The sequence below is a fragment of the Eptatretus burgeri genome, chromosome 1 (assembly GCF_056783735.1).
Source record: "Eptatretus burgeri isolate ZD-2024b chromosome 1, Ebu_testis_v1, whole genome shotgun sequence".
Lineage (NCBI taxonomy): Eukaryota > Metazoa > Chordata > Myxini > Myxiniformes > Myxinidae > Eptatretus > Eptatretus burgeri.
In genome coordinates, this window is record NC_140961.1 from 133,671,360 (window position 1) to 133,691,104 (window position 19,745).

Genomic DNA, 19,745 nt, shown 5'->3' on the forward strand with positions numbered 1-19,745 from the left:
ACCCCTGTATTAGAGGGATCACTTGGTAAAGTTTTGAGACCAAACTTGACAGCTTGTGATGATTTTTCAGTGCAAGCAGTCAAGGTATTAATATGACATCATCGCCCAGTTTATCTACATCATGGCTTCTTGCAAATGGCTTTACAGCCTGCGGGCAATGGAGATTCAGAGTTCATCCACTACACTCTAACCTTATATGACTGATATTTTATTGTTCTTTTGGAAGTAATGGATGAGAGAAGTTATGTTCACTGCTCGATATTTGGAAAGATTTGTGCTTTAGACCTGATATTTAAAGATTATCAGATGTAAAAAGTGATTTTCATGTTGAAATTTAAGGGGTTTGTGTGGTTCCGTAACAGATGGTCCACTCCATTTTAAATGTTCTGTTCCAAGTTTTCTATATTATTGGAACAGTCATCAATTTCATACTTTATTTCTGTAAATGTTATGCATATCTGATAAATAATGACCTTATCAGAGAATTGTAATCAATAACGATTGAGAAAAATGCTCGTTCACATGCTGAAGTGTTTCTTTCCTCCAGATAACATTGACTGATAACCGTCCAAAGCTGAGGAATGGATCACCCGGAGATGACAGATGAGAAAGTACAGGGACAGTGAAAACTTCAAGTTAAGAAAGAAAGAAGATTTTGTGCTTCCAAGTGTGAACATTTCACATTCTTCTCGCATGCTGAAAAGAGACTGCAACGTCTGCACGATATACGACTGATTACGCACACAACCACCAAGGACAGAAGATACCCTTGAACTAATACCCACTGCAAACGATGAGATCCAAGGATACCGATACCACAGAGACTGTTATCAATATTTTACAATGAACTTAAACAGATTGTCCAAATCTACTGAATCGATTCCTGAACTGTCATGCTCATCACATAGCTCAAGGAGATCCTCAGCGGATGGAGCCAAACATATTCAACCCGACTGCATATTCTGGAATTAAGAAGGTCGTAAAAAGTCAGATCAATGGTTTCCAGACAACTGAAGCTACTTCAAGATTTGAAATTGATGGAGGGGGAAACTATCAAAGAAATGGCAGTAATGGAAAAGGATGAAAGACTTCTTGGGCAGATCAGAGGATTGATCTTCTTTGCTTGTGAAACACAAACCACAGAAATTGTCATCGGAAATGTCAGACCCGCACTGGTAGAGGAGTGAGGATGAGTTGAAAATAATTCAACAAATTCAGCTAGAACGGGCACATCAACAAGCGTATTATAAACTATGTGAAGTAATTGACACCAACATATTATTTTGTCTTCAGTAAGTTATGAAGCGAACCGACCCATGCAACTTGTTCATATCAAGCTTGGATGCCACAGTTTCCAAACAAGAACTACAGGAGTGGAAAACACAAAGATAAACTGCAGGGTAGCGAAGTGTATGGAAGCAAGTTTATTTTCACTCAGTTGTTGCACAAAGGACGATTTCAAACTGACCTGGTGTATAGCTCTGAAGTCGATAATAGGAACCGCAGTGAAGTGAGTTTATCAACTTGGGACTGCCGACCCGATCAAAGAAGTGGCTTTAACGTTGCGCAAAATAATCTAAAGTGCTTTCGAGGAATCCAACATGCCGCCATTGCCACCAACCGCCCAGCAACTTGCAAACAACCTAGATGTCATGCCAGGTGAAGTGGCATGATTTTTCAGCTATCTGTTTACTGGTGGACCAACATCTCAGATCATCAAAGCAAGACACCAAATCTCGTCGATAGGAAAGGATATCTGCAGGACATCTACCAGTGGACAGTGGAAGCTGCCAAAATGCATACGTCTCTGCATGACACTTCTTCACTTATATTCAGGAGTACTGAACTAACAACTCTTATCAACGGACTTTGCCCATTCTGAGAGCTGTTCTTACTCCCTTGAGATTGAAACTGTATTAGCTGTTGCTCTGCAACAGGCTTCGAGTCTGTTGTCAACATAAATCGTCCACAATCCTAGTGTGCCTTACATATTTAATTCCGACCTTGATAATTTGGATCATCCGGTCAACGAGCTCATGAGATCTGGATCTATACATACGGCAGATGGAGTTATGATTCAAGATGTTGACTGTCTTCCAAACGCATGTGGTGGTACCTACCATACCAGACGTCCCACCGATCACAAAAAGTGGTAAACGTTCAATTAAAGTAAACAAAGCTGAAAACCTGTCAAAGTGTTTTGTCACATATCGCCGGAGCCCAAGCTGTGGTATCTCCAGGTGGGAATGTCCAAAGAGGTGAAGAAGCAGTGCAGAAAGCAAACCAGTTTAATCTATCTTGGGTCTTCATTAGATTGCTGTGGCATTGAAGTTTTAATTTGTTGAACTCTTGATTCATCCTCACTCCTCCACAAAGGTGGTGGGCCTGTGACACATTTTCAGTGACAACTTCTGTGGTACTGTTTCACAAGCAAAGAAGTCCAATCATCTGATCTGCACAAGAAGCCTATCATCGTTTTTCATTTCTGCTATTTCTTTGATAATTTTCCCTCCATCAAATTCAAATTTTGAAGGAGCTTCAATTGGCCATAAACCCTTGATCTTTGTCTTTTTATGACCTTCTTTGTTACAGAATATCCAGTCGAGTTTGAATATCTGGCTCCATCTGCTGACTATCTTGAGCTATGTGATGAGCATGATGGTTCAGGAATCGATTCAGCAGATTTGGACATTCTGTTTTGGTTCATTGTAAAACATCAATAACAGCTTCTGGTATCCTTGAATCTCGTTGTATGCAGTGGATATTCGTTCACAGGTGTCTTCCGTCCTTGATGCACAGCTTGCTGGTTGTGCGAGTCGTCAGTCGTATTTTGTGTAGACGTTGTAGTGTCAGTATACTGTATAGTTTCAGAGAAGAATGTGAAATGTTCACACTTCACGTGTTCACATGAAGCATTTAAGTGAAGCACACATTCTTCTTTCTTTCTCAACTCAAAGTTATCACTGTCCCAATACTTTCTCATCCAGGACCTCACACCTTACTGTTCTTTGTCTTCTCCAGGTGATCCATTCCTCAGCTTTGGTTCATATCAGTCAATGTTATGTGGAGGAAAGAAACACCGACACCAGTATAGCTGCCACCACGAATAATGACATGTCTATATTAGGTACCATGATCAAATGTTACAACTGCAGTAACTATGTGGCTCTATCGAGTTTGTTTGAGCATGTGATCGAGCATTTTCCTCAATAGCTATTACAGCGCGGCGACATCGCGCTGTTATATAATTGGCTATTCTGTCCTGTGTCTTCTGTCACACTTATGGCCACGTACGTCCCTTTGATCTGAGGGCTATAAGTAGAAATTTGTCCAACGTCACAACTCTTCCCATCATGCATGCTAATTCACCGTGTCGACATTTAAATGTTATAACTGCAAAATTGTTTCATCATTCTTAACCTAGACTTTTACTGCCCCCAGCCGCGCAACATTGAAGTATTCGCTTCTTGTTGTGATTACAATTCTCTGATAAGGTCATTATTTATCAGATATGCATAACATTTACGTAAATGAAGTATGAAATCGATGACTGTTCCAATAATGTAGGAAACTTGGAACAGAACATTCAAAATGGCATGGACAGTCTGTTGAGGAACCACACAAACCCCTTAAATTTCAACATGAAAATCACTTTTTACCGCATCTGATAATCTTTAAATATCAGGTCTAAAGCACAAATCTTTCCAAATATAGAGCAGTGAACATAATTTCTCTCATCCATGACTTCCAAAAGAACAATAAAATATCAGTCATGTAAGGTTAGAGTGCAGTGGATGAACTCTGAATCTCCATCGCCCGCAGACTGCAAAGCCATTTGCGAGGAGCCATGATGTAGATAAACTGGGCGATGATGTCATCTTAATACCTTGACTGTTTGCACTGAAAAATTGTCACAAGCTGTCAAGTTTGGTCTCAAAACTTTACAAAGTGATCCCTCTAATAGATACGGTCTATTAAACTGTACTTGAGGTAACATAAATAATCCGAATAAATCCTTTTAATTTGATTGAGAAATTCGACGAAGTGCTTACTTTGCTTATTCACAGGGTACCCTATTGTTTTTCTTCTGTTAATTTATTATTTTTCTTTTTCCGCCGGCATTTCGCGGACTTTTTCGCTTTAAAAATCATTTTCTCTGGGATACTAAGTCCGATCGACACGAAATTTTCACCATAGTATGTATCTTTTTTGATAGCACACTCACGTTATAATTATGACATCATTGGTCACGTGGTGCGGGAGTCATCTTGAAAAAAACGATAAACTTTGGACCTCTGTATCCTGGAAACCGTGCAATGGAAAATTTTTTCGCTTGATACATTTTACTAAGCTCCCTATGGGGAACAGGTGTGATTTTTTGTGACATCATAGGTGAAGCGGTATACCGGTGAAAATTGGTCAAGTAGAATGCCGCATGGGAAAAATCTGAAATTTTTTGAGCGTCATCAACTCAAAAATTCACCGTCGAAAATGTTTTTACTGACATCATCGATGACGTAATTTGGCCGCCATCTTGTTTTTTAATGTTTTTTTTTTTGTTTTTTTTAAATCTTCTCCAGAATGGCTGGACAGATTGAGGCAAAACTTTGCAGATATATTCCCCAAGAGATCCTTTATCAAGTTTGTTAATTTCTTCTTGATGGGTCACATGGTTTGGCGGCCATCTTGAAAAAACCCTAAAACCTCCAAACATCTTCTCCAGAAGCGCTGGTCCGATGAAGGGGAGATTTTACAACTATATTCGGGACATGTATGCGATATAAGTTTGTTAATTTTGAATTGATAGGTCACATGGTTTGGCCGCCATGTTGGATTTAAGAAAAATATTAAATAATGTTTTCTCTGGAATTCCTTAACCCATCGAAGCGAAAATTTGCAACTACCTTCTCCCATCAAGTCTGCATACATGGTAAAAAAATATATATATATTTTGCCTCAGAAGTCACATGGTTTGACGGCCATCTTGGATAGAAAAACCGACCTTATCCGATTTACACGAAACTTCACACACTTGTTAGGGTCCAGGATGGAAAGCAGAATTTAAATTTATGATGTCATAGGTCACATGGTTTGGCAGCCATATTGGATTGAAAATGACAAAATTTAAAAAAATCTTCTCCAGAAGGGCAAGACAGATTGAGACGAAACTACACATATATTCCCCATGAGGTCCTTTCTCAAGTTTGTTAATTTCTTCTTGATCGGTCACATGGTTTGGCGGCCATCTTGAATTTACCCGAAAACCTTCAAATATCTTCTCCAGAACAGCTGATCTGATCAAGGGGAAACTTCACACACCTAATGCACATGAGGAGGGAATACAAGTTTGTTAATTTCTAATTGATAGGTCACATGGTTTGGCAGCCATGTTGGATTTAAGAAAAATATTAAATAATTATTTTCTCTGGAACTGCTTAACCTATCGAAGGGAAAATTTGCAATTATCATCTACAATCCTGTATGCACAGGTGGTAAAAATTATGACGTCACAAGTCACATGGTTTGGCGGCCATCTTGGATAGAAAAACGCACCTTTACCGATTAACACGAAACTTCACATACATGTTCCACTACACAGTTGGAAGCAGAAAGTAAATTTGTGATGTCATAGGTCACATGGTTAGGCTGCCATCTTGGATTGAAGGATAAATATTAATGTTTATTCTGGAACCGCTGCATCTATATATGCGAAACTTCACATTAATAATTTCTCCGACATGTGAAACAAAAGTTTAAAATTTCAACCTGATCGGTCACGCGGTTTGGCAGCCAGAATTATTTAATTATTTGAATCTGGTAGCCAGTAATAATGAAATTGAACGCTTTGTGCTGCCCGGTTCGTAGCTCGTCAGTCCCACGCCGTATCGAAGCAGGGCTGTATTTGTATCACTCTTAAATAATGTTTTCTCTGGAACCACTTACCTGATCAAAGCGAAACTTTGCGACTGTCATCTGCAGAAAGTCCCATGTTGTATCAAAGGCAGACGGACTGGGTACCCGGTCATCACTGCCAGCAGTTATAAAGTGGCAGTTCTAGTTTATCATTGTGATTGCATGACTGTTCGGATAAATATTCATCAGAAATGTACATTTGATAAACCATTGAACAGGCAATCGAATAACCTTCCAAATGATATACAACATTCCATGAACAGTATCTTAGCAACCATTCCCAAAAAAATTCAGAGTACGAAATCGCTTCTCGAGATTGTGTGCATCTATCAACAAGGTGTTTGAAGTAGAATTCCATCCCAAGATATTGCATGATAACATCTTTTGCTTTTTCACCCAGGACATCCCAAGGAACAAAGATATACGAACCAAGTAGTGGGGGTGGGGGTGCACTATCTGGACATATCCCGAGCTTTTGATAGTCAAGCATCCTGTCATGCTTTACAAATTCTCTGCCTGTGGCATCCAAGGCCAACTCCACACCTGTCTTACTGACTTCCTCTACTCTCGTTGCCATTGTGGGGCACGCAGCAGAATCCTTTAATCTCCTCTCCTGTGAAGATTGGAGTGTCCCCCCCCCTGCCCAAGGCAGTATTCTGAGCCCAGTCCTTTTCCTGGTCTCCATAAATGATCTCTGACTCTGCGAAATCCTTTTTTATCTATTTGCTGATGATTCCAGTCTCTGCCATCACATCCCCCATCTTTCAGACAAGCATTCCCTTTTTTCAGACCTTGACAAATCACAAGCTGTTCAGACCCACCCCCCCCCCCCCCCCGGTTTCTGCAGCGCACACTCCGTCTACCAACAATCCTCTCCTGGTGAAACTGTCCAAATTCCAGATGTACTACTCATTTCCACTCAATTGTCCCTCTTTTCTCCCACCTATGGAACCAACTACATTCTCTTCAATCGCACTCTTTCCTCCAGATCTTCAAGACAGCTGTTCACCATCATAGCAAATCTTCCCCAATCCAAAGCCATGATCTTTTCTACCTCCGATAAACCAACCCACCCCCAAAATTTCCAGTTTTTCCTTCCTGACCATTTTCTTCTGTATTCATCTTGTCCATTCTCCCCTACTCCTTTACTCGCATCCCTTGTTTATTAGTCTCTGTCTATTTTGTCCCTAGGCCACACTGTTGGTGTCGTCCCGCCCCCCCTTATGCTGTTCCTTTTTTATTTCATCAATATTTTTTGTTGTTGCATCCTGATCCGTTCTATGCTCAACCTCTCCACGAGCCTTGATTTTTGTATCCCAAAAAAAGAAGCGGAATGTCTTTTGAAGAGTAAGGGGGTAGAATGAATGTTAAGGAGGTGTAATTTTATAATGAGGTATGGTAATGGGATACCTTAAGAGTAAGGAGATGTGGTTTAATTAGGGCTGGGTGCACTGAAGAGGAATGGCATGGGATTTAATAATGAGGGGTTGGAAGGAGTGAAGAATGAGGTAGTTGGTGTTTAATAATGAGCAAGGATATGTGATTTAATATGGGGGTGGAAGTGGAATTTTATGCAGCGTGGGGAGCTGGGGTTTAATGAGGTGGGATGCTGATTCCTCTCCTGCATGCATGTGTTCTTTTCACTGCTGTGTCGATTTTTATCCTCAGTTCTGGGAAGTGATCAGCGATGAGCACGGCATCGACTCCACTGGGAGCTACCAGGGGGACAGTGACCTGCAGCTTGAACGCATCAACGTGTACTACAATGAGGCGCAGGGTGCGTTGTTTTGTCATCTCGTTTGTGCTCTGTGTCGTGCTCTCGATGTTGCATGAACTGATACTGGGTCTTCCCCACTCTCCACATGACTCCCCGTCGAATGACTTTCCAATCCAATTGCCTTTCATATGCCAAACTGCAGTAAACATGACGTAACCCCTTTCCTCTTTCAGTTGATGAGTTGGCAAGGGTGTGTGTTGACTGAGCATGGACAGTATACATTGACTTCTCGATTACCATGATTTAAGAAACTCTTTCATTGACAGCGATAGAGTGGCACCTCTTTGGCTAAGTGACAGCACAAATGTTTGAGAACTGAAGAAATAGTGTTAATTGCTTGGTTCTGTTGAGTCATCTGTATATCACATTTCCTCCTTTGAAAGAATCCGACTCCACAAACCCAACCAAAATATGCCCCTTCCCCTTCCTCCTCCCCCCATTTATTTATTTTCTCAACATCACCCCTTTCCCCTCTCTTATAAGGGACTTATGAATGCTAACGAGGCCTTTTGAACATGCGCTGTATGCGTAGTTTCAGTGACTCGCTTCCACTAACTGGGACACTTTTAACCTGCCGTTGCTTGCATGAAATCTGTGACTCAAATGGTCTTTTTAACATAACTGTCAGCATTTAAAATGGAGTAGCAATTTCAAAATTGTTCAACCATAATTAGCAGGGACGCACGAAACATGCACGCAATGTAAAATGTCATTTCAAGTCCTCAACTCTTCCCCCCTCACAAACCCCAAGTCCTCAATCTCCGCTCCCCCCCCAACCGCATGTCCTCACCCTCCCACTGTCAACCCTAATGCGTCAATTCCCTCCACTTCAAGTCTTCAAACCCCTTCCTCATCACCCCCTCCCACCTTTCCCCCTCCCAACGACAACTCTGTCCTCACCCTCCTCATAAAAGCAAACGGGCATTACCACATCAAAACAGCTGAATAGTTAACACCTTACCATCCCCGATCATGCTCTCACGGACTTCACAGAAACCGCAATTGAAACATCTCCATGTCATGTGCCCGTCACAGTCACCTGTCCAACTCACAATTGCATGAGATCTGTGGGAAAGATATGTGACCATGAACAGGTTAATTGGGACCATAGTCTGTACAGAGTGTTGTGCTGCCAAAGCAGTCTCCCGAGTTATTGAATTGTGCCAATGAAAGATCTGAAACCAATTATCCCCTCTCCCCTCTCTCCCCTCTCTCCCCTCTCTCCCCTCTCTCCCCTCTCTCCCTTCTCTCCCCTCTCTCCCCTCTCTCCCCTCTCTCCCCTCTCTCCCCTCTCTCCCCTCTCTCCCCTCTCTCCCCTCTCTCCCCTCTCTCCCCTCTCTCCCCTCTCTCCCCTCTCTCCCCTCTCTCCTCTCTCTCTCTCCCTCTCTCCTCCCTCCCTCTCTCCTCCCTCTCTCCTCCCTCTCTCCTCCCTCTCTCCTCCCTCTCCTCCCTCTCTCCTCCCTCTTTCCTCCCTCTCTCCTCCCTCTTTCCTCCCTCTCTCCTCCCTCTTTCCTCCCTCTCTCCTCCCTCCCTCTCTCCTCCCTCCCTCCCTCTCTCCTCCCTCCCTCCCTCTCTCCTCCCTCCCTCTCTCCTCCCTCCCTCTCTCCTCCCTCCCTCTCTCCTCCCTCCCTCTCTCCTCCCTCCCTCTCTCCCTCCCTCCCTCTCTCCTCCCTCCCTCTCTCCTCCCTCCCTCTCTCCTCCCTCCCTCTCTCCTCCCTCCCTCTCTCCTCCCTCCCTCTCTCCTCCCTCCCTCTCTCCTCCCTCCCTTCTCTCCTCCCTCCCTTCTCTCCTCCCTTCTCTCCTCCCTTCTCTCCTCCCTTCTCTCCTCCCTTCTCTCCTCCCTCCCTCTCTCCTCCCTTCTCTCCTCCCTTCTCTCCTCCCTTCTCTCCTCCCTCCCTCTCTCCTCCCTTCTCTCCTCCCTCCTTCTCTCCTCCCTCCCTCTCTCCTCCCTTCTCTCCTCCCTCCTTCTCTCCTCCCTCCTTCTCTCCTCCCTCCCTCTCTCCTCCCTTCTCTCCTCCCTCCTTCTCTCCTCCCTTCTCTCCTCCCTTCTCTCCTCCCTTCTCTCCTCCCTCCTTCTCTCCTCCCTCCTTCTCTCCTCCCTCCTTCTCTCCTCCCTCCTTCTCTCCTCCCTCCTTCTCTCCTCCCTCCTTCTCTCCTCCCTCCTTCTCTCCTCCCTTCTCTCCTCCCTTCTCTCCTCCCTTCTCTCCTCCCTTCTCTCCTCCCTTCTCTCCTCCCTTCTCTCCTCCCTTCTCTCTTCTCTCTCCTCTCTCCTCTCTCCTCGATACCCTGCACAGTGGTCAAGTGTGTGTGTGTGTGTGTGTGTGTGTGTGTGTGTGTGTGTGTGTGTGTGTGTGTGTGTGTGTGTGTGTGTGTGTGTGTGTGTGTGTGTGTGTGTGTGTGTGCGTGTGTGTGTATGTATGTATGTGTATATATATATATATATATATATATATATATACATATATATATATACATATACATATATATATATATATATATATATATACATATACATATATATATATATATATATATATATATATATATATATTACATACATACAGGATGACCTTGCCCGTTCACTGGGTGGGGTTACATTCTTTTAAATCCCTGTGTACCACAAATTTAAGGGATAATGGAATAATGGGCTTCAACTTTAAAATTTGTCCAAACTGTACCTTTAATTAATGTTTTTTTGTTTTATTTATATTCATGATCACCTGACTGGAATATTCAATAATGTGTCTGCCGTGTTGCTGTTTTTGCCGATTGGAAGCCTTTCATGAGCAGTGGTAGTAATTGTTTGATTCCCTTGGAAGCATGCAGGTTACACTTTTTGGTGTGTGTGTGTATGTGCGCAGCAAACAAGTATGTTCCGCGTGCCGTCTTGGTGGATCTCGAGCCGGGAACCATGGATTCCGTACGCTCTGGTCCATTTGGGCAAATATTCAGACCAGATAACTTTGTGTTTGGTGAGCTGCTCCGTCTCCTTCCATGTTCCATCGCAATGTGTTTGTTTTTGAGACTTTCATGTACCTTGGCCTGTGTTTAGGAGCTAATTATATTTCCATATTTACACCTGAGGATGCTCTGTGTTTCAGGCCAGAGTGGTGCTGGAAATAACTGGGCTAAGGGTCATTACACGGAAGGTGCAGAGCTTGTCGACTCTGTACTGGACGTTGTGCGCAAGGAAAGTGAAAGTTGTGACTGCTTGCAGGTGAGATCCCTGTGCATTTGATTTGATTTAGTGACGCTGTGTGTTTGAGGATTTGATGATTCCCTTGTGCGTTTGTTTATACCTTTCATGGTCTTGCAACGAGGTTGTGGAAAGGAGTCGAGCAGTTTAGGTTTTCATTCGAGCCTCGGAACATTTTTTGCACACGCTTTGCGAATCAAAATGTCCACCAGAGTGAGATTATTCTTTCGCCTCCATGGTGGCTCAACATGTCGGGAATCCTATCATTCGTTCATTGATTTGGAGCCTTAAAATGAATCGCAACAGTTGTTTATGCCTGTTCCAGTACTTTATATTAAGGCTGAACCTGTAAAATGCAAGCAAAGTATTGTTGCGGGCCGGGGTCCGGTAGAGAGAACGACCACTCGGTGGGGGAATTTACGTCTATTCCCACCAGACTCCCCGGAATTGTAGGCCGTCGCTCATGGATAATTCCATGACGTGGCGATCGCTTAACCGACCGTGGACGCCAATACCTCAACCACGTGGTGTAGGGTCCTCCTGTCTCGAACCGTTACCTAATTAACCACGCGGTTTCAACTCCCTGGGAACCACGCCCTCAGTATGCCTTGCCGAACCGGATCACTCTACCGACTATGGTAGAGTATCAACTACCAACTCTACCAACTACATTTCCGGATTGGATGCAGCCGAGCAGAAATGCCTAGGACGTACCGGCGAGAAGGAACGGATTATCGGGAATAAAGACCCGGCTAAACTCAGATCCGAACCATGCTGGACCAATGGAGGAAAAGGCAAAGACGAGCTGGGAACATTTCTACAATCATTTATTTACAATAGGTGAGGAAAAGCATGTGGCACATAAAAAGGTTTATTGGGTGTGTTACACAGGGGGGGAGATGAGAGATGTAGTGTGATAATTATACAGCACTTACCAAAGCGGACACAGCAGACTTACGTGAGAATAATAAAAGCAAGAATTACAATAATTAACGATCTTGTACAATTTTACTTAAAAGACAGGTGCCACACTCTCAGACACACACTCAGCCAAAACAATCCCAACGGAAAGAAAAGGGGACCCTTTTGCAGCCAGGAAGGGAGGGAGTTGAGGTCACAGTTCTCGGTACCTGAGAATTTCGGGGGGAAGAAGTGCTCTGTGATGCGGAACCTGACAACAGTCGTCCAGTTCGGACCACAGCCGCCCGTGCGGAGTTCAGGTCCATGGAGGAGCTTGAGTGGAGAGCGCGGAGTCCAAGGTGGGAACGGCGCAGCAGACAGGACGCGACAATAGATCCGGTCGAGGTCGGGTGTGCGCGAACCAGCACAACAGGCGGGCCGCCGAGGTGAGACGTGGGCAGACACTCCGTAACAACGACCCCTTCAACAACTGCATACTTCCAATCCTTCTACCGCAACCTCCTTCGACCTTCCCAACCAACCAACCAACGAACCCACCGAACATGAACCAACCAAGCCCTCTGCACTTCCAAATCCAACTCCTTCCTTTTTTTTCTCTCAAATCCAACCACGAACTCCTCTGCATCCCATACCACTCTACTTTGAGGATTGCTTCGTATTTTATAGATCCCGGAGCTTGGGGGTGGAGCCATGGCGAAGCCGACATCATTGTCCGTCCCGATTGGACCGGGCCTTCATGTGGTCCGCCTTTCTGGGCGGGGTTTCGGCCAGACCCCGGTCAGGCCCGCGCGTATGGGCCTGCGAAGGTAGATGGTGGTGCAGCTACCATAACCATCCTCAAGATTCTGCCTCAGATAACCATCCTCGCGATTCTACCTCAGATAACCATCCTCGGGATTCTGCCTCAGAAAACCAGTTTCTGGGTAGGCACTCGTCTCGCTGTGGTTCCAATAAGAGAGGGAATAAAATAAAAGGGAAGAAATGATTTATAATCCTAATTAAAAGCCTATCGTAACGCACATCCCCCCATGTCTCCTCACGACACACAAGGAAGGGATCTATCTGCACGTATACCAATGGCATAACTAACTCGGGATAACTGTCTGTTGTATGCATACGTTCCTAGAACCGTAACAGTATATTTTGTGAACAAAGAAGCGGGTCGGGTAGTTTGATTTGGTGAGCACATCCTTGTGTTGGCCAGATAAGGCAAGTGAACGAATAATTCACACAAGTTGGGTGCGCTTGTTTTGACAACAAAATGTTACAATGAGTTGTGTTGAATGGCAGGGTTTCCAGCTGACTCATTCACTGGGTGGCGGCACTGGCTCCGGGATGGGGACGTTGCTCATCAGCAAGATCCGCGAAGAGTACCCCGATCGCATCATGAACACCTTCAGTGTGGTGCCTTCCCCAAAGGTATGTATCATGGCCTGTCATTTAGTTAAATTATTGACTATTCCAAAGAACAGTCCATATGCATCTTGCTCCTTGAGTGTGGCCTCCCTGGACTGGCACTTGTGCTGTAATTATGCAAACACAAGGGCCGTGTAACATGATGTGACTGATGATATAAATACAAGAGCTGTGAAACAGTGCAAACAAATGCAAATGAGTTTGAACAATTAGCTTCTGTTGTACTCCCATTTTTGTTCTTGCCAATTATTTGTGCCCTTCCAGAGTGCAGGAAGACTCTGTGAAGATGAAGTATCGGGGAAATAAAATGATTGCAGCGATTAGCATATTCATAAACTAGGTCAGGCCGCAATGTTTTTGAGGTGATTGGTTGTGGTGAAGGGGAAATTGAGAGTATCACAAGTGAATCGTCCCAAGTGGGACAGACGCTCTTCACCCGATGGAGGGGGTTGTAGTTGGGGTGCATTAAGTGATAAAAGTTAATTTCAGTTTATTCCATGGAAAGTTTGGTGCCTGTGGGGGGCTGAAAGGCCTGATAACACAATTGTATTCATGCAGTGAAAGCTATGGAGGATGAGCGGGTTCTGAGTTGATGAAAAACGCTCCATTAGTTTTTGTTCAGTGAAAGGACCTTCAAATTATTTTCGACCGTAAAAGGTACCATGGTCTTAAGAGTTGAAAGGGTCTATGGATGATGTCGATAAAGGGGTGTAAATGTCTGAAAGGTATATATGGGATCCAAGGGGTACATTCTAATGGTAGATAGGGTCAAAAAGTGTTGAATGTGTCCAAAGAATCTTTAAAAGGTCAAAATGGTTGATAGGGGTTTAAGGCATCTCTAGGTCTGTGAGGTCGAAGGGAGTCTAAAGAGTACATTCCAAAAGTAGTTTGGATCTTACAAGGTCTATACTTTATTGGGTCTAAAGGGTATGTTCCAATAGTCGTTCAGGTTTAAAGGGTCGATGTGGTTTGTAGGTCCAAAGGGTACATTCCGAGAGTTGGGGGTCTAAAGGATGAATAGGGTGTTAAGGGGTCTAAAGTGGCGAAAAAGGACTGTCCCCTCTCTGCCACTGCCCTCCCTCTCCCCTTCCTCCTTTCCCCCACTCCAACTCTCTGTCCTCACCTCCCCTTTCTTTGGGCTCCTCAAAGCAAAAGGGTATTGATGATATTAAGAGGTTAAAGTAAATTATGATTAAGATCAATTTGAATTAAATTAAAAAGCATCTAAAATGCAAAGCCCATCCACTTTGTATTGTGACTTCTTCTGCTTCCTGATGCTAAATATGACAAACAGGTAAAAGAAACTAAAGAATTGATGATTTTTTGGTGACCTTGACATTTTGACCTCAAAAGCAATAGGCTTCAGTGACCCAAGATGCTGCAAACCCTGCTCAAATTTCAGTTGGATGAAAATTGACAGTTTTATGCAACCTTGGCCCTTGACCTTTTATCTTTAAAGGGGGGAAAAATAATCTGGTTCTAGCTTTTAATTAGTGAATCAATTTAGTGACCCAATATGCAAATTCATAAAATTTCAGGTCAATTGGTTGAAGAGTTTATTAGCTAATTATTTCACCAGCTGGATGGGAATTTAAATGATGACCCAATTCCCTTTTTGCATGCTCATCGATATCTCGAATCATTGTGCCGGGTTTCAGAACGATCCATTTGAGCTGCTTTGGAGGAATAAGGAAAAAACAAAAAAATGTTCATGGACTGAAGGAAGGACATAGTTACGGCTTTAACAGCTGTTCATGACTGTAGTCGTAGACAAGCTAAAAATTATCGCAGCACCGTTTTCCTTTGTAAACTACTCTCTCGTCGGAGCACGGCTTGGACCTAGCTTTTTTGGCTGCAGCAGTCTCTGCACTGGCTGTTTTAACGGCTATTGAGCAAATTCCCAGTCGATCATTTGACTTGGGATTTCTGTTTGGTTCGTGCATCTGTATCGATGCCTTGTGTTATATTTTTTTCCATTTTTAGGTCATCTCTACCGAGATGACCTAATAAAGCCAGACCAAATGTCCGTCCGTACGTCCGTCAACAATTTTTCTTTCCGATATTGATGAAACTTAGTATGTGGGTAGTGGTCGATGAGTGTTGCACAACGATATAACTTTTGTCCGGGTTCAAGGTCAGGGACGAGGTCACGAGGTCACATAGGTTATAAAAATCGCCATTTTCAAAACCTATCTCGTCTGCCATTTTACAAGATATTCGGCAACTGTTTATTGATTATGATAGTAAAAAAAATATTATCTTGTATCTAACTGGACAGATTTTTAAAATTTTTTCCCGTTTGATCGTCATGTGATCTGGAAGATGGCCAAAAACGCCGATGTGATTCGCAAAGAAGGAAGGAAGGAGAAATGAAATATGAATATAAAACACATTTTTAGCCTTTTGTATTTATACATTTTCCGCCGAAGGTGCAAAAGTTTCAAAACCCGAAATGTAAACGTCGGCATTTATTTTCAAAATATAATTTCGTGCGCGCGCGCCAAAATGCCATGTCATCTTTAACCAAACTGCGCAGTAGAACTGCGCAGTCGTCCAGTCATAGCGTCTGAGCAGTGGCCAGCGTGGTTCAGATTGACTGTGGTTTCTGGGGTGAAGGTGATTGTTAAGAAGTATGTCGGCGGTATAAATTCGAGTGACTGTATTGGTGATTTAATCACGCAACATCTTGACAACGAATATTCTGGCCGAACGATTGCATCAATTCAGTGCATCAGCAGGGATAATTCGCAGGCTCCTCTCGATCGTGCCGATATCTAACATAATCACAGGCGGACATAGGGCTGCAGGCTGTGGGGCGAGGCCACGGATCCCGGATGAGGGGATAAGTGATAAATTATGCTACATGCTTCGGGCTTTCTGATTAATATATCAATGAGTACATTCCATAATTAATGAATTAATAATTAATGAATCTGGCAAACAAAATGTTTTTTCATACCTGACGTGACTTTGTGCAGTGTCACGAAACTTCTGTGGAATTAATAATTAATGAATTTGCTCGTTCTAACGATTTTTCAAACCTCAATATCTCAATAAATACTTGACCAATTTTCATTCTGAAAGTTGCATTATAATCAGTGAAGAATAATCTCCGAGAGCAAAGCCTATTTTTTCGTTTTTTTCTACAACTGGAAGTGAAATGTCCCCAGAGAGTGGACGGACCGGAAAACCACGTATTGCACTTACTGGTGATTCTGATGTGTTAATCCGGGTACTAAATGAACAATACATATTTATTAATTATGTCATTAGTAGTATTATCCTAGTGTATCTCTGTGAACTATTTCAATCTAAACGGTTAGTTTTGGACTGTTTCGCGGTTACCTGAACTGAACATTGAGAACTTGTGGTATTATAGAGATGACCGTCACCCCCACACGGGGGTAATTTTATTTTTAACTGCTAATATGGCTTTGGGTCTTTTTAAGTTCGAAATGCTAGGCCTGAGGCCTGTTCTAAACTGAGTGGGGTGTTTTCTATTCAAATTGCTAGTTGCAAACTGCTGTATTTGGCAATGCAAAAAGGTCACACGTATATTTGGCCACACACGCCGGTGACCATAATTCGGGTGTTGCATCTAACCTCTGCTTGAGTATGCAGCGGTTGTTTTGAGGCACACAACTCCATCTTTCAGCTGTTTTCGAATGAAATTGGATAATTTAGTCGTGGATTTGTGACAGTAGATGGTGTACTTGTACTCGGCCTGGCAGTGATCTACTGATCCACCAATTCCTTTCTCAAAGAAGATAACTTATTGCTGGCGTTTTATTTTGTCATTTTCCATTAACGTCTCGGTCACCTGTTCAGCATTGAGTAAAGGTTTCCTTTCATTTTGACGCTTTTGTGTTTTCCTTTTCCAGGTGAGTGACACGGTTGTCGAGCCGTACAACGCAACACTCTCGGTCCATCAGCTCGTTGAAAACACCGATGAAACATACTGCATCGACAATGAGGCGCTGTATGACATATGCTTCCGTACTCTCAAGTTGACGACGCCCACGTACGGAGACCTCAACCACTTGGTGTCAGCCACTATGAGTGGTGTAACAACCTGTTTGCGTTTCCCTGGCCAGCTCAACGCCGACCTGCGAAAATTGGCCGTAAATATGGTCCCATTCCCTCGACTGCACTTCTTCATGCCAGGGTTCGCTCCACTCACGTCTCGTGGCAGCCAACAGTACCGTGCACTTACTGTGCCTGAGCTCACGCAGCAGATGTTTGATGCCAAGAACATGATGGCAGCCTGCGACCCGCGACACGGTCGCTATCTCACCGTGGCTGCCATCTTCCGTGGCCGTATGTCGATGAAGGAGGTGGACGAGCAAATGTTGAATGTGCAGAACAAGAACAGCAGTTACTTCGTGGAGTGGATCCCGAACAACGTGAAGACCGCCGTTTGTGATATTCCTCCACGTGGCTTAAAGATGTCCTCCACCTTTATCGGGAATTCCACTGCCATACAGGTTTGCACAGTTCAAAGTGGACAAGCCTTTGTTCAACTTGCCGTTTCAGTTTTCATGAGATGATATGCATGTTTTATGGTTGTTTCTTTTCCACCTTTTCCTCCCGCAATCCTTTGTAAATGCTGGTTCAGTTGACACAGGTCCTTGTAATAACCTGTCTATGCTCCCCATCATCTAATAATTTGGCTGCCTATGTTCTGTTATCTACTATCCATTCGCCGTCATCTAATAACCCGTCTGTCTATGCCGCGTTATGCAGGAGCTCTTCAAGCGTATATCGGAGCAGTTTACGGCCATGTTTCGTCGGAAGGCCTTTCTTCACTGGTACACGGGTGAAGGTATGGACGAGATGGAGTTCACCGAGGCCGAGAGCAACATGAACGACCTCGTGTCCGAGTACCAGCAGTACCAGGAAGCCACAGCTGAGGATGAGGGTGATTTTGAGGAGGATGTTGAAGATGATGTGCAGTAATTGACGACCTTTTTTTTGAGGGTGTTGGAACACCGTTTGCAGGGCTTTATAGTTGGTGAGGAAGTTGTTTAAACTGCATGATTTGATACCTTTTGACACTCACTTTTAAGGGCTTGTTGAAACATTCTTACAAGTTTGGGGCCATCTATTTATTGTATACTTAAATATCGTAGAATTGTTGACCTTTTCCCCTCCTCCCTGGTTCAAGCCTACATAATAAATAGATGGTCCTTTTGGGTAACAGTGAGGAAGTGCATTGTTTATTTAGTTCCTCGAGTATAAGGTGCGATGGATGGTGATGAGTCTTGTATGGTTTCACCACTGTGTTTGTCACCCACTGATGACGTCTGTGGTGGTCTTTGTGATTGGTTTTTGGTGTTGCCTTGTGTGTATCGATGTGCTCGAACATTACTTAAATAAAGGCATTTTTATTGCATTTTTGGCCTTTTTGATCATGCAATGTTTGATTCTATCCTGTGTCGTAGCATCAAAATGGACCCTTGTGTCGCAGGTGATGTAATGTTATCCAAGGTTGAAAATGGATTGACTGTGACAAATGTGCATACCTTGTGTGTGAACGTACATTGATGTTTTCTCAGGTTCTTTTCCTGCGTTCTGTCCAAGCTTTTCCAACAGCCTTAGATAATATAAATCGTCTCCAAGTTGCCTTGATACCAGGTAAAGCACTAACCCGAGCTTTAGGTTGGCAAAAGTGGAAGACGTTTTGAACATCATGTCCAATCTATCCGCATAGTCTTTCTTTGGGGACATCTGTTTAGTAGGTACACAAAAACAGGTGTGGTGAGAAAAGACAGAAGGAAGCAAAAGGTGGAAAAGGACTTCTTTTTTGTTAACCCTTTCCCATGTTTTATCAAGATGTGCACAGCACTAAATGTTCCTCCTCTTGATGCTCCCTCTGTTGGACCTGGACAAGATAAGAGTATACCGAGGAGGCGTGACTTCAGAGTAAACTCAGCAAACGCATCGTAAGAGGAAAGGCACAAAGCGTGATGTAATGATAAACAGAGAAGGTGAGAGTTAACCCAAGAAGTGAAGGTAAGAGTAAAACCATGACGCACTCGTGCTCGCAAAATGACTATTGTCTAAACAGTAAGATTTGAAAGCACAATATTTATGCAAAGAGCCTGTTTTTCTATTCAAAACATCAGACGAATGGTATTGTTTGAGGACATCTTGGTGGGGGAGGGAGGAGAAGACAAAATGACAAAACCTTTCCATTACAGTGTGGTGAACACTCCAAGATGAAATAGGATGTTCCAATTAGATTACAGATGAAACGAGAACTGCACTTGGTACAGCGCATACCTCCGCTAGAACAGTTTACGTTTTGTATCCCACTGATAGGCTGTTCTTGTCGAAACCTAATCTGCTTGTTCTTGTCACCGAACCAACTCGTCCACCAAGTTTTGTCATAAACCGTCCATAACGTTTTGAGATATGCTATATACAGTAGCCTGCATGCAATATTCACCCCCACTCCAAAGTTTTCACATTTTGATGCCACCTGAGCTTATTTCATGATGCTTTCAAATTATTTATATATAT

The 19,745-nt window shown here is 43.5% G+C and overlaps 1 protein-coding gene across 1 annotated transcript in view; it reads left to right on the plus strand.

Moving 5' to 3' along the window:
* The window catches only part of LOC147035469 (tubulin beta-4B chain-like), a 35,677-nt gene extending 17,062 nt beyond the window's left edge, over positions 1-18,615 (plus strand). Inside the window, exons 2-7 of the mRNA XM_085899035.1 lie at positions 7,582-7,690; positions 10,552-10,662; positions 10,792-10,907; positions 13,098-13,226; positions 17,105-17,707; positions 17,967-18,615. Coding sequence (XP_085755161.1) covers positions 7,582-7,690; positions 10,552-10,662; positions 10,792-10,907; positions 13,098-13,226; positions 17,105-17,707; positions 17,967-18,179 — 1,281 coding nt within the window. The 3' untranslated portion in view covers positions 18,180-18,615. The remainder of the gene's footprint in view (positions 1-7,581; positions 7,691-10,551; positions 10,663-10,791; positions 10,908-13,097; positions 13,227-17,104; positions 17,708-17,966) is intronic.
* The last annotated feature ends 1,130 nt before the right edge of the window (positions 18,616-19,745 follow it).